General features: G+C 45.3%; 1 protein-coding gene across 2 annotated transcripts in view; it reads left to right on the top strand.

The window, feature by feature from the left end:
* BPHL (biphenyl hydrolase like) overlaps positions 1-14,528 on the top strand; it is a 36,525-nt gene extending 21,997 nt beyond the window's left edge. For both annotated transcript variants that reach the window (XM_002924881.4, XM_034660393.1), the window contains 2 exons: positions 3,013-3,136; positions 14,190-14,528. In XM_002924881.4, the coding sequence (XP_002924927.1) occupies positions 3,013-3,136; positions 14,190-14,289 (224 nt within the window). In that variant the 3' untranslated portion in view covers positions 14,290-14,528. The remainder of the gene's footprint in view (positions 1-3,012; positions 3,137-14,189) is intronic.
* Positions 14,529-15,300: the final 772 nt, after the last annotated feature.

The raw sequence follows: 15,300 nt of genomic DNA, 5'->3' as shown, positions 1-15,300 counted from the left end.
GCGAACTGAGGATGCTAGGGATTGCCATACACACTCTTGTATAATAAACCCGCCTTAAGTGATACTATGTGTCTACGCCTACTGTACGTATCAGGGTTCACAGTGTCAAGTTTTTAATAGCAGAATGTGCTTTTTTTCCTTCTAATCCTTTGTGTGTATGAAGCCAAAATAATTTTCCAGAAGCCTCAAATAGCGTTTGCTTTTTTTCTACTTCTGGAGTGGGTAATCAGAAAGCAAACAAGCTGCTGCCCGTACCCTGTTTTTTCTTTTTCACATTTAGACGCGTGACCCTGCTATGTCCTCTCTTACCAGGACAAAAAAGAAGGGCCTTTGTGTCATGACCTTCAGCTCCAGCAGAATTAGCCTGAAGAAGAGCGTTCAGTGTATTTCCCACCCAGAGGACTGTAACTCCCTGTCTTTATCTGCAAAATTAACACCGTTTCCAATAACAGGAAGAACTGACATCCTTAAGAGAAATTCTGAATTAAAATCTGCTTTTCAGTAGCTATTTACGTTGCTGATCTCTCACTCCTCTATTTTAACTGCTAAAAGAATAGAGGGTAGCTAAGGTCAGACGTGGGAGCACATTTGTGACAAAATGGCTGCAGCTGAAGGACCAGTTTGATCTATTAGGTAATCATTTCCAGAGTGAGTCACCTATCAAAACTTTCACAATGAGAAGGACATTTGCAAATGTTACTTCTCTGGTTCAAGTTCAAAACAGCAAATACATCCTGTTCCAAAGCAGTACCCACCCATAGAAATAGGTCTTTGAAAACGTGTCTCCCTCAGCTCTTAAAATAAAAATGCCATAAAGAACGTCTAAGACGCTTCTCTGTTAAAGAAGGCAAATTTCTGAAAGGCAAACTTTCATGCTTTCCTGACTAGAGAGCGGAAGGGGTAGGAAGACTCAAAGGTAGAACAGAATTATATCAGCAGCTCAAAAATATGTCCCGTGTTTGTCAAAATTTAAAACCTGCATTTTGCGAAGGACACCGTCAGGAGTATGAAAAGACAAGCCACAGACTGGGAGAAAATATTTGCAAGCTGTTAAAGCTCTGTTATCCAAATGTACAGCAAAGTCTTAAAACTGAACAGTAAGAAAATAACCTGATTAAAAGATAAGCCAAATAACAGGATCCCACTACTCACCTGTTAGAATCTCCAAAACAGGATTTTTAGGGCCGTGAAAATACTCAGTAATCCCGTAATGGTGGCTACATATCATTGTGTATTTGCCCAAACCCACAGAATGTGCAACAACCAGGAATGAAGCCTAACGTAAACTCCAGACTCTGGGTGATGATGACGTGTCCACGAAGGTTCATCGGTTGTAAAAATGTCCCACTCTGGTGGGGCTGCTGATAGTGGGGGAGGCTGTGCATGTGGAGGGCTGGGGGACAGGAAATCCTTGAACCCTCCACTCAGTTTTGCTGTAAACCTAAAATTTAAAAAAATCAAATAGAGTTTTTTTAAGAAAAGAAAGAGTGGGGGGAAATGTCAAAACACAGAGGAGCTAACAGTGTATCGATGATGTTACAGTGAGACTGTTAATAAACTACTTATCTCCCCTCCACACTCATTAATTTGATAGGAGCCCTTTTTTCCATGATTGTACACTCATGTCAGTGGATGCTGTTTAGCATAGGGGTTAAACTCACAGATCTGGAGTCAGACGAGCCTGGGTGTGAAGTCTGGCCTCGCCACGTGGTTGCTGTCAGAATGATAGAGAAGCTGGGCTTCTCCAAGCTGCTGTTCCCTGTCTGTGAACCGAATAGGCTGATAACTACCCCGTAAGGTGTTGTGAGGATGAAACAGGGTTCCGCAGTACCAAGTACAGAGTACGCACTTGATAAAAGGTTATTAGGACTCTTATTATAAAAGTACTGGATCTACAAATAATTGTACAGACCAAGTGAGCTGGAACAGGGAAGGTGGTGTTTCATGGGCGTCAAACCACGTGAACAGTGTCTGACCCATAGCGCTCAGCAATGACTGCTTTCTTCGTCCTCTGATGTTGCGGTTAGCAGGTGCGTGTCATCCCGGGGACAGGAAAGGGCAGCTTCTGAGACCTAGAGGGGTGTTTCTCTAGCCAACCTGTCACCTTCTCATTGAGCAGGCAGTCCCCCCCTCCCCTCCCCGGGCCCTGAGGAGGAGGGACAGGCCGGGAACCTGTGCAGCACCCCAGTGGGCTGGCTCCCAGCTTTCTCAAGGCCCCAGCGACCCCCGCAGAGGCGGGAGGAGGCAGAGGAGGAAGGAGCTCACTTGATGGAGTACCTGCCCGCTGCCCAGAACTGTGGCTATGACATCTCTTTTTGGCCTCGCGGCCACCCCGGGAACTAGAAGTATCCCCTGTTTGAACAGGGAGGAGGCCGAAACATCAGAGGAACCACCACGATTTCCCAGGCAGGAAACAGCAGGACAGGACCGGAGCCAGATTGTTCCTCACCTGCCCTAGAAGTGTTGTTACAAATGGAGGTGAGGGCCTGTCCTCGGGGTATGTCAGTTAGGAATGTCATGGAGGCAGGAGGAATGAAGAGACGCTCATTTGCCACGTGTAAATTATAACGTCACAGGAGGGGTAGAAGCTCTGAGGGCCAGCTGGGGCCCAGGGACCACTTAAGACATTATCTCAAGGGAAAAGATTTTCATATGCCAAGCATCTACCATCGTTCTACAAACTAGGGACTCCTCTCCATAATATAAAGAGTTGTGGGGGTTTTTGCTTCTTTTCCTGTTTTGCATGAATTATGCATATCATCAGGCAAAACTGCTTGTTTACTAGCAGGCCTTTCCAAGAAAAAACAAAACAAAAAACAGCAGAGCACCAGAAAAGGAGGCCCACAGATTGTGAGAGCTAGAAGACCCCTCAGATCCCATCTAATGCAGACCACCTCTTCCAAGGACAAGGGCACCGAGGTCCAGAGGGAGGCAGGACGAGTCCCAGCTCTCTGCGGCCCCTCTGACCCCCCCCCCCCAACTTGCTCATTCTCCGTGCTGTTTGTCTTGCAGGGAATATCTGTCGGCACTTGCTGCGGCTCGTTCAGTGCCCCACCTTAATCGTGCACGGGGAGAAGGATCCGCTGGTCCCACGGTTCCACGCCGACTTCATACACGAACGCGTGAGAGGGTCGCGGTAAGTGTAGTCTCTGCCTCAGAGCCTGAGGACCCACGGGCAGTGCGTGTGGAAGGAGCTGTGGAAGGAGGGGAAACGTTGGGGTGGGGATTTTTTTTTTAAAGATTTTATTTATTTATTCATGAGAGACAGAGAAAGAGGGAGGCAGAGGCAGAGGGAGAAGCAGGCTCTCCGCAGAGCAGGGTGCCCCATGTGGAGCTCGATCCCAGGACCCCGGGGTTCACCACCCAAGCCGAAGGCAGACACTTAACCGACTGAGCCACCCAGGCAGCCAGGGAGTTGGAGGTTTTTAGGGTGTTCCTCCCCTCCCCTCCTTTTTGCCAATGTCAGTAAGTAGTTCTGCTCTGTTTAGGGTACCGGGGAAACACGGAGCCAAGGAGCCAGGATTTGTGGGTAACAGGGACCCCGAAGGAAAGGAATTCTTAGATGGACACCTTTGGTTGCCGTGAAGGCAAATGTGCGAATGGGTACTAAGTTCCGTAACACTGCAGGCAGTTTAGATTTCTAGCCATCAGTGTTATCTAAAACAGTTTTATATAATTTGGAAATTTTCGGATGGGTTTATCATTGTAAAAGTACTATGGACCCAGGAAAGAAAATTTGTAAAATCACAAGAAGAAAACAAATTGCCTGCTGCTTGCCACCCATTTAAATACTTCTGCTATTAACATCTTTTTAAAGATTTTATTTATTTATTTATTTATTTGAGAAAGAGCGCAGAGAGAGTGGAAAAAGAGAGCACACCAGCGTGGGGGGGAGGAGCGAAGAGTGAGAAGCAGACTCCCGCTGAGTCGGGAGCCTGGGATCAGGACCCCAGCAAAAGTCGGACCCTCCACCAACTGAGCCACCCAGGCGCCCCCTGCTATTAGCAATTTTAATGTGTTTTTCCTTTCTAGTATTTTTTAAACATAAATATAATTATATTCTGTTTTCAACTCTGAATTCTGTTTTTTTCCACTTAAAATTATGTTGTAAACTTCTCACGTTATTTCAGCCTTAAGTATGCACACATCAGATGGGAAGCCTGTTATTCAGAATCACAAAGTACCGACACACACCAAGCCATGTTGGTAGCTCACTCGATTAAACAGCAGATAGATACATGCTACTTGCTCTTCGCATTCTTGCTTCTGCCAAGCAGCCTTGGACATCGAAGAAGCTTATTATACATGTGAGCAGAAATTCTGTTCTTCAATCCCATGCGTTTTTGTAGGGAATAGAAATGTATGTTTTAAATAGTTTGGCTGACGCAGGAGCCAGCTTTTGGTGGTACTTATATCGAGATGAAAATTTAAAGTTGAATAAATTTAGTATTTCTTCTCCATGAGTGGATGCGTACCCTGAAGGAGAAAGTCAGGTGTGACTGGGGGATAGCGACCTGATTTTTTTTTCTTTTGTTTTAACAAACATGCCAGAGGATAAACATCCAAGGGAGCCTTGACCCCTTCAGAGACTGTGTGTTAATTCCAGAGATGCTGTCATTCTTCTGGACAGCTTTGGAATTCTTTTGAAATTGGCATTATTAATGACTTAAGAAAATCCTCCCTCCCTTCCTCCCCTCCTTCTCTCTTTCTCTTCCTGGCTGCCTCCCTCCTTTTCTCCTTTCCTTCCGTGAGCTGATTGCTGATGCCTGCCATGGGCCAGCACTGCCTTGTTAGTGCTGATCCCTGTCCTGAGGGCTCACACAGTCCAGCAGGGACACCAAACTCAGAAACAGTTCCACTACTGTTTTTTTAAATTCCAGTGAAGTTAACATACAGCGTTACATTAGTTTCGGTCACAGTATAGTGACTCAGCGATTCTGTATGTTACTCAGGGCTCATAATGATAACTGTCCTCTTAATCCCCATCACCTATTTTGCCCTTCCCCCCCCCACCTCCCCTCTGCTAACCATCCGTTTGTTCTCTGGAGTTGAGAGTCTGCTTCTTGGTTTTTCTTTCTTTCTTTTTTTTTTTTTTTTCCTTTGCTTCTTTCTTAAATTCCACATAGGAGTGGAATCATATGGTTTGTCTTTCTCTGACTGATGGATTTCACTTAGTATTATACTCTCTAGCTCCATCCATGTTGTTACAAATGGCAGGATTTCGTTCTTTTTTATGGTTGAGTTATATTTCTGTGTGTATACACACCACCCCTTCTTTATCCATTTATCTATCAGTGGACACTTGGACTGTTACCATAATTTGGCTATTGTAAATAATGCTCCTGTAAACATAGAGGTGTGTGTATCCCTTTGAATTAGTGTTTTTGTATTCTTTGGGGTAAATACCCAGTAATGTGATTACTAGATTATAGGGTAGTTCCATTTTTAATTTGTTTGTTGAAACTTATCACAGAATAGTACGATTCCCAGAGTGGCTGCACCAGTTCTCGTTCCCACCAACAGTGTAGGAAGGTTCCCCTTTCTCCGTCCTCTCCAACTCTTGTCTTGTGTTTTTGATTTTAGCCATTCTGACAGGTGTGAAGTAATATTTCCTTGTAGTTCCGATTTGCATTTCCATGATGATCAGTGATGCTGAGCATCTTTTCATGTCTGTTGGCATCTGGGTGTCTTCTGTGGTGAAATACCTATTCATGTCTTCTGCTTATTTTTTAATTGGATTATTTGGGGGTTTTTTTGGATGCTGCGTTTGTAAGTTCATTACATGTTTTGGATACTAGCCCTTTAACAGATATGTCATTTGCAAATAACTTCTCTCATTTGGTAGATTGTCTTTTAGTTTTATCGATTATTTCCTTTGCTGTGCAGAAGCTTCTTATTTTGATATAGCCCCAATAGTTTATTTTTGCTTTTGTTTCCATTGCCTCGGAAGACATATCTAGAAAAAAGTTGCTACATCCAATGTCAGAGAAGTTACTGCCTGTGTTCTCTTCTAGGAGTTTTATGGTTTCAGGCCTCACGTGTAGGTTCTTAGTCCATTTTGAGTTTATCTTTGTGCATGGTATAAGCCATCCACTACTTAAAAAAAAAAAAAAGGTTTATTTATTTGAGAGAGAGAGTGGAGAGGGAGAGAGAGAGCACACAAGTGGGGCAGGAGGTGGGGGCAGAGGGAGAGGGAGAAACAGGCTGAAGCAGGCTCCCCCAAGTAGAGAGCCCAATGCGCAGTTCGATCCCAGGACCCTGGGATCATGACCTGAGCTGAAGGCAGACGCTTCACCGACTGAGCCACCCAGGCGCCCCTACATTACTTCTTAATGATACTGTTCTGTGATAAGTTTGAACAAACAAATTAAAAGGAGAATTTTTAAATGTGGGGGACATGTTTTGTATTCTACAATACAATTATTGTCAGCCTGTATAATTTTTGTATCCGTATAGCATTTTATATCTTGAAAGGCATTTTACATACAATATCCAACTACACTNACATTACTTCTTAATGATACTGTTCTGTGATAAGTTTGAACAAACAAATTAAAAGGAGAATTTTTAAATGTGGGGGACATGTTTTGTATTCTACAATACAATTATTGTCAGCCTGTATAATTTTTGTATCCGTATAGCATTTTATATCTTGAAAGGCATTTTACATACAATATCCAACTACACTTCACAGCAAACTTATGAAAAAGCTATTGTCCCCATGTATAGATGAGAAAATCAAGGTTGGGAGATCTTAAGTAATCTTCCAAGGTTGCATTGCTAGTAAATGACAAATCCTAGATGTTTTTCCCTCCTAAGATAGCACTTTTCCCCCACAGCACAGCTACCTCTCATAAACATACTCTTATTTTAATATGATGGTAACATGCCTGGATTATATACTTGCCAACCTGGTTAATTGTCTTCTAGCTTCAGAAATGACAGGTTTTTGCACACTGACGCTCATGATAAATGCAGTGTGTTCTCTTAGAGAGCCAGGTTCAATAAAAGTCAGTCTGCAAGGAAGTTTAATTTAGGAATTCTGTTCCAAACCCATCTCCTAGCAACAGAATACATCAATATGGGAAAAAATAGCCCCTTCCCGTTCAGATGTGAATTATTTCAGTAGACTTTTATGGAAGATCATTTTCTTAGAGCAGTATTCTTTGGAACAAATGAGTAGAAGGTGAAGTGTAATTGGCAATGATTGTCTTAAACTGGCTTGCATTTTACAACTGCTAAAAGAGCCCTTTATGTTGGGCCTGAACCCACCTAGAATACAGGTGGTTTATTTCGGACCCCAGAAAGGGAAGGTGGATTCCTCAAGCACCGAAGCCGTACTGAGATTCAGCGCCGCAGGCCACGCTGCAGCAGGAAAGCAAGGTAGAGGGGCAAGTTTCCAATGAACTTGGCATTTCGTTACCTTGCCAGGTACACGTATAATTAAACTTAAGGATGCGGTCTATCCCTTCAAAGATTATACCAACAAATAGATAATCACGTATGAGACAAATGCCTTTCTGTCCTCAGAAGGAGGCCAAATGGAGGGTGGGGCTGTTCAGGCCTGCTGAACAGGCCTGTGTTAATTTGTCTCTCTTTTTTTTCTCTTTGTGAGGAACAATGGTAGAATCTCTAGGAAGCAAAGAGGCCTTAAGGATCATTCTAGGTCGGTGGTTTTAAAATTTGTTTTTTGGCAGCTGAACCCTTCCTCCTAACAAACCCTGATGCAGAGACCCAAGACATAACACATAAAACAGCAGCTACTCTGATTAGAGCGAGGGGGGTGCATAACTGCCCCTTTGATTCTCCTCATCCTGCCCCAGCCCCTATGTGTCCCCTGCTCATCCAGGCCTCCGTCCTAGACCGCAAAGCCCTGACGCTGCTCAGCACCTCCTTGGCTCGCTGGCGGCTTCTTGGCCATCACCCTCAAGGCTGGCCCCCGCTTGCTTTCAGAGCATTTGCGTTGAGCAGAGGTTGACGCCCGTGAGACCTTTTGGGGTTGCGGTGGACAAGCCTCAGAAGACGATGTGACTTCACAGCCAATGGAGCCGTGTGTGCTCACTGCGTGCACGGGTCAGCCAGTGCCACGGTAACAAATATCACAGGCTGGGCGGCTTTCACAGTAGAAATGTGTTCCCTCCATGCCGGAGGCTAGAAGTCTGAGATCGAGCTATCGGCAGAGTTGATTTCTTCTTAGGCTTTTTTCCTTGGCTTATATATAGTCCTCTTCTTATTCTTATAAGGACACCAGTCACATGGGATTAGGTCCCACCCATAGGATCTCATTAATCACCTCTTTAAAGATCTTATATCCCAATAAGGTCACACTCGGAAGTGCTGGGGGTTAGGACTTCAACATACAGATTTCTGGGACATGCAGTTCCGTGCATGAGCCATGTTTGTGTGGAGGTGCTCAGATCTCAGGAGTGGGAGGACCAGCAGAGACCAGGCCCTGGGCTCCAGAGCCAGCTGCAGATGCCCAGCCCCATGCCTGAGTCCCTCTCCCCCGTCCTCCCCTCCACCCCCTCCCATCTCCTGGCCAAGTGTATTCATCCCTCCGGTAGCAGCTCAATCATATCCTCCTCTTCCAGTTACTCATCGTTTTGAGACTGCATGGTCCTTTTTAACAGTTGTGAGCATGTGAATTTAATCTCCCTCCTGTTGAGCATGTCAACACCCGTCCCAGGATGTGGTCTAGTGCATTTTAAAGTGCTTAGTACACTTTGAAAGAAAGAGAACACGAGAGGCACACAGGGGCCATTGACCGGTGACTCAGTCCCAAAAAGTGTGGTGCGGAGTCCAGCTGCGTGCCCTGGGGCCCGGGCCAGAGAGCCAGATCAGGTGGGAAAGAATGAGGGGTGAAGTCCATGTGTGCAAGGACGTGGCCCAAGGGTTCAGTGTGAACTAACGGGGAGCACTGGGAAATGGGGTCTTGCCGGGAGAGCAGGACTGGTGCGTTGGGATCCTGACCAGCATTCACGGTGGTGGTTGAGAGCACGGGCAGGGACTCCGACGGCCCCGGGTTTGAGCGCTGGCGCTGTCCCCAAGTGTGCCCGTCAGCAGGTGCGTGTACTTCTGTACTTCTGTTCCCTTGTATGTAAGATGGGGATGATAGCTGTCATTGCAGAATATTTTTTTGAGGAATTAAGAGAGGAAGCATGTGTACATTTAAGATTTATTAAGAGCTCAGTACACGGTAGCTGCCACTTCTGTGGCTGGAATGCTGGGGTGAGTGCAGGTGATCAGGGGTCCCTGGAGGCAGCTGGGGTGTTGCTTGATAGGAGGTCAATGGCAAGCTGCCCTCTGACCCGACTTCCAGACCGTTGTCAGGATAGGTGTGTGCAGTATTAGGGTTCTCCAGAGAAACAGAACCAATAGGATTCACACAACAGACACACATGGACGCAGAGGTTGATGTATTTTATGAAATGAGGAATTGGCTCATGCAATTATAGAGGCTGAGAGGTCTGAGATCTTCGGTGGGCAAGCTGCAACATTAGCAAGTTAGAGACCCAAGTGAGCTGTTGGTGTGGTTGCAGTGTGACTGAAGGCCTGAGAACCAGGAAGAGCCAGTGTTTCAGTGTGAGTCCAAAGGCAAGAAAAAGCTGATGTCCCAGTTTGAAGGCAGTCAGGCAGAAGGAATTCCCTCTTACCTCCTGAGGAAGGGTCAGCCTTTTTGTGCTATTCAGGCCTTCAACTGATTGGATATGGCCCACCTATATCAGGGAGTACAGTCTGCCTCACTGAATTATAATGATTTGAAAGTTAATCTCATCCAAAAAACGGCCCCACAGAAATGCCCAGAATGATGTTTGACCAAATATCTGGGCATCTATGGCTCAGTCAGGTTTATGCACAAAACCAGCCATCACAGCGGGGAGGGCACAGGGATGGGCTACTCTCCACAGAGGTCTTGGCCTATGGTAGGTTCACTGGAGGGTGTTCCAGTGGGCTGGTAGTGAGGGTACATGTGATTAGGCTGTCTAGGCAGTGGGCTGTGTGCCAGGAGTTCTCTGACTCATGGAAGGGAGGAAGGAACTCTCTGCAGCTTCCCGGGCTCCTCAAGTCTGGCCATCAGAGGTAAGATGGCCCCAGGCCTCCAGTGCAGGCCCGGAGGAGCTGAAATGAATTGACCTAGGTGACAAAGGTTCTTGCTGCTGCCAAGGATTGTTTTTAGCTCTGTGGTAGAGTGAGTCAGGTTACTGGGGGCAGGTAGACAGTGCAGGAGGGATGGCTGCCATGGCTTCCGTTTCTAGACCAACTCCAGCCTTGGGATGGGGGAGGGAAGATCTCCCTTCCCCTTTCCTAATTGCCCCAGGTGACTTTTTCTCTACCTCTCCCCATCCCTTCCTCCTCCCAGCTGCTGCTTATAGTTCCGCATCGCAGGCTGCTTGCTGCTGTGGTCGAAGGGAAAGCAGTCAGCTCAAGACCCCGCTTACAGTCAGCTTACAGAACAAACACCAAACAAGATAGCCTCTTCCTTACAAAGCCGAGTCCTTTGTATTTGAGAGAGAGTGGCGTCTCATCCTTTCTAGACAAACCTTACCTTACATTTTGTAAAATCTCTCCTGACGATCTTCCACTTGGAGTGGATTATGTTAGCCACACGTCAATAAATTATGCTCCCAAGTCAGATCATTTCATTAATGATGCTGCCCATAATTAGAACCATTGGGAGGACTTCCGCATATTATGAAATATAACGCAGATAGAATAAGAAAACAGTACACAACATTGATTGTTCCCTGTGCGCCCAAAGATCCCGTTCGATGGGCCTTAGGTGCATTATCTCATTTTGTCTTCGGAATAATCCTGTGGGGTAGACGCTGCTACTTGTCCCCTGTTTCCAGATGAGAAAGTGTGACTTCGCGAGATGAACTGACTTGCCCGTATGGACCCCACGTTGATTAGACCGGACACGTCCTGACCGCATCCAGCCCAAGCCCTTCACCCTGTGGTATCACTTCCAGTTACATTCAGCGGTGACTCAGAGCTCTCAGTGCAGGCAGAAGGCCTCAGCTTGGCCCTGTAGTCCCGCAGGTTTGGCAAGGCTTGCTTCTCCACACACAAAAATTAAAGGTGTCCATCTGGCAGATGCGGACAGCCCAGAGGGGGTCCCCTCCTAGCTGTGGTGTTACTGGAAAAGCCCCCGCTGAGGCAGTTTGGTTTCTTTCTAATGCTTGAGACGTGGTTGCATTTGAGAGAAGGAACTTCTCGGAAGTCTGCTTCCCTTTCCCAAACATCTGCTCAGCTCTCGGGCTGAAGGGGAGCCTGCTGGAGAGGACGTAGGCTTGGAGGCCGTGCTCTACACCCCTATTTTACCAACTTGAAGGGGATTGTGGGCTACCTATTATTACCCTTTCCTTAGATGGGCTTTCTGAAAGGAGCAGAGAATGAAGATTATGTATGTATGTATGTATGTATGTATGTATTTAGAAAGAGTATGACTTGTGGGGGAAGGGGCAGAGGGAAAAAGGAGAAAGAAGATTCCAAGCAGGCTCTATGCCCAGTGTCAAGCCCAATGCAGGGCTCGATCTCACAACCCTGAGATCATGAGCTGAGCCAAAATCAAGAGTCGGACACTTAACTAACCGAGCCACCCAGGTACCTGGAGGATAAAGAATTAAAAGGTGATGTTGTTGGCAACCAGGTCTGGGTGGCCTTGGAAGGAATGCCTAAAAGTGACCGGGCCTCCCTGTTGGCCACATGGCTGTCCAGTTGTCGTTGTGGAGGAGATCCAGGCACAAAGAACAAGCAGCCCACTTTGGTTTTCAATTAAAACAAAAATGCTCACAGACTTGACTAGCAACTTTACAGGTTCATACATCACTAGAATTTTATCACATCCAGAGTGAAGGACAAAATGCTACGGCACGTTACTTATGGCCTGCCTCTGTCTGTAGCTCTCACAGCTTAATCTGAAAGCTGTCAAAGGTTAGACTGAGGAAGGAAAGGTAGTATGGTGGGGCCAGCATGTTTGTCCTTGGCCACCTCATCTGTAAGGAGCATACGAGAAGGACTCTTCCCTAAGCAGAGATCAGGTGACCACTGAATTTACATGGTGGGATCAGACACATTTTAGCTCCTCGAAAGATCTAGAATCAAATCTTTTTCTGAAGACGCCATATGCAGGCAGGAACCTGCCCCGGGAAATAGGAGTTTGTATTTGCTCCCTCAGAGGCCCCTGCATTTCCAGTTGCATCATGTGTCTGACGTTGGGGGACTTGCTACTAATTTTCCTGGAAAACGTGATTGTTTGAAAACCACCCTCCAAGGAGCATGTGATGAGTTCCTTTTGTTATTTGGGTAAGAATCTACGTCAGCAGTACTTTGCTACGTTGCCCTGACAGCTATATATTTATGCTTGTCCAAGGAGCTATTCCCAAAGAGGAACACATGATAGGTTTTAAGTATAGTGAATCCGGTGTCAGACCTCAAGGATAAGGATATACTAAGGACCTTGAAATGACCCCTAAAACGTATCAAGCAATTTTCTTTATAGCCCCATCCATCCATCCATCCATCCATCCATCCATCCATCCATCCGTCCACAGTCCAGTGCAGTTCTGAATGTAGATGCCTGAAAACAGGCTTCCCATATTTTTAATGAAGGGGACCTCATTTTTATTTCCCTAAGACCTAGAGATGACCATAGGAATAGTGCAGATAGACTGAGGCTAAAAAGAAAAGAAGCACAACTGGTGTCTCTCCTTCCTTGTTGGGAATCTGAGCAAATTGTAGAAATGGGGTAGGGCCTGTGATAACCAGTGTGGCTACCCACCGAGAGGACGTCCACCTTCCGCAGATCAGGGTCCCTCTGCCTCGGAGTTCAGCTTAGCACACGTTAGGGGATGCAGTTTAGCCCAGACACGTCCGTCTGTGACCTCTCAGTCTCCTTGGCAGTTGCTTATTTTCTGCCTTCTAAAAATGGAGGCCCTGAGCATCCCTGCAAGCCCTGCTCCTGGTGTGGGGCAACGGGGATCCTATCTTTGGGGTTGGTGCTGCTGATCTTTTTGTTTCTGAACACCATTAAAATTGAATTTGGAGCGTTCTGGCTACTATTAATGGCATTATTAGCTTTCCCAAGGGCCTCAGAAAGATGCCAACAATATATCCTTCTTTCAAGTAGATTATCATGTGTATCTAGGTCCCCCTACCCCACACCCCATGGGGTTGAGTTTCAGGGGACCCGACATTGTCCAAGGACAGCTCTATTCCCCAGCTTTTTTCCCTACAGATCCTCCCTGAAGTTTTTAGAGCTTTCAACCCCCAGTTGTTGAAAGGTCAGAGAATTAGGCAGTGTAGTAACTGGCATTTTGCCCCCAGTAGGATCCTTTTAATGTCCAATTGTTATTATAGACGAAACAGCTTGAACTTGTGCCTAGATCCTAGAAGCTTTAACACTTGTCTTATTTCTGCACTTTTATAGCCAAGACATAAAATGTAGAACTCAAAGAAGACTGCCTATATTCAAGAAATTGCAAACCAACCACATTTGACCAAAAGCTTATAAAGTCTTATGAGCAGAGTGAGGTTTGCCACAAGACATGTTGTGACAGCTGCAGAACAAAGGGTTGCTGAGGCGGACTCCAGCTGCCCTCATGGTCCCCAGGAACACTTACTTGTCCTTTGTCTGCTGGCTTCTAGTCACACTTCTTCAATCCCAAAAACGACAGGGTGATTTTGAACCTTAAATGACAGGCTGCTGGGGGCTGTGATTTCTGATTTGGGCTTTCCCTCTAGAATACTCCAGGAAGCTCACCTGTTCCAATCTGGTGGATTCTAGACATTTTGTATTTTTCTTGGCTTTCCAACCTTCTCTCTTAAAATTAACCTTGTTAAAATGGGTTGTTTTTTTCCCCTAGGTAATGACCAACTCACATCCCCCACTTTTAATCAGCTTTAAAGTCAAACCATTTGTTACGTGATACAGTTCCAAATTCTAAATACAGTGTGTGTGCTCTGTTAAGTCAACCCCCCGGTGGGTTGTAAACGCCCCAAGAAGCTCTCACCCTTAGTCTATATTCAGGGAAGGTTTATATTACATACCTTACATTTCTTCCCCAGTAGTCATCAGGGAAAAAAAAAAAAGGATGGGGCAGGTTTTCGCTTCAATTTTCATGAAGTGTTAGGAAGGGTAAGAGTTTTAAATGGTGTGCCATTAATCATAAACTTTTTTTTTTTTTTAGGTTGCATCTGATGCCAGAAGGCAAGCACAACCTGCATCTACGTTTTGCAAATGAATTCAATAAGTTAGCAGAAGACTTCTTACTGGAGAAATCCCCCTGAGAACAGCAGGGACCTGGAGATTCCTGACTGTGGGGCTTGAGCCTTATGCTGCCTTTGAAACACTGCTGTCACTCCTCAGTTCACCTGCCTTCCCATGCTTTCTGCTCCTCCCTGCAAACTGCTCCTGGTCAAATAGAAATAATGACATATTAAAATGTCTTCTAGCTCTAAGTGCTATAAAATTTAAAGCTGATTTTTTTTAACATTAAAGAATTTCTACCATTGACTTAAAAAATGAATTCTGATTCTGATTTACTTTCTCTCCAGTGAATCTTAGATGAGGCATTTGGAGTATTTATGACTGTGATTTCAGAATACCTTGAATCTTGAATTATACTCTCCCTTTTATCCGAGAGGTATAAGCTTTCACGGGTCTTTTTACTTGAATCTATCACATTGTTCCAAGTAGGGAAACAGAAGAAAGTCCTTGCCTAGGGCCCTTGATACTGCATTTTCACAAGGGTTGCTGGAACTACAGCAAATAAGGTAGGAAGGTTTGCTTTGTCCTTAAATCTCTATTCACTCCACACGTTTCCTGGATTCGTTTACTTTAATACTTTGGGCCAGTGAAGATGAAAAAAAAATTTCTTTTTATCTGTCTTCACTAAATAGCAGAAAGGCTATTAATTAAACACATTAAAACAGAAATCCTAGTTTGTTAAAGTCACTAAACTCAGAAACATTTAAGAAGCTTTCAGTGAAAGAATAAATATTGCCTGAAATGCAATTAAAGAGACCACAAAGTTTTGGACACATGCTTTTTTATTAGTATAGATATCTTAGACAATACTGTAATTTTTAGGAGTTCCACATTATTACATCAACAGTGTGAATTTCTGACAGAGGCAAAACGGAGCACCATAGTATACAAATAGAAAGACCATGCTTGATTGAGGACAACAGAAGTTCACTAAAGATGCACGATTTATCTGAGAAGTTCTTAAGCCTCATCCTCGCCCTCCTCCTCCTCGAACTCCCCCTGTTCGTCGGCCGTGGCGTCCTGGTACTGCT

The sequence above is a fragment of the Ailuropoda melanoleuca genome, chromosome 5 (genome assembly GCF_002007445.2).
Source record: "Ailuropoda melanoleuca isolate Jingjing chromosome 5, ASM200744v2, whole genome shotgun sequence".
Lineage (NCBI taxonomy): Eukaryota > Metazoa > Chordata > Mammalia > Carnivora > Ursidae > Ailuropoda > Ailuropoda melanoleuca.
Note: the sequence above shows the minus strand (reverse complement) of the source record. Positions and strands in the feature narration are given on the sequence as shown.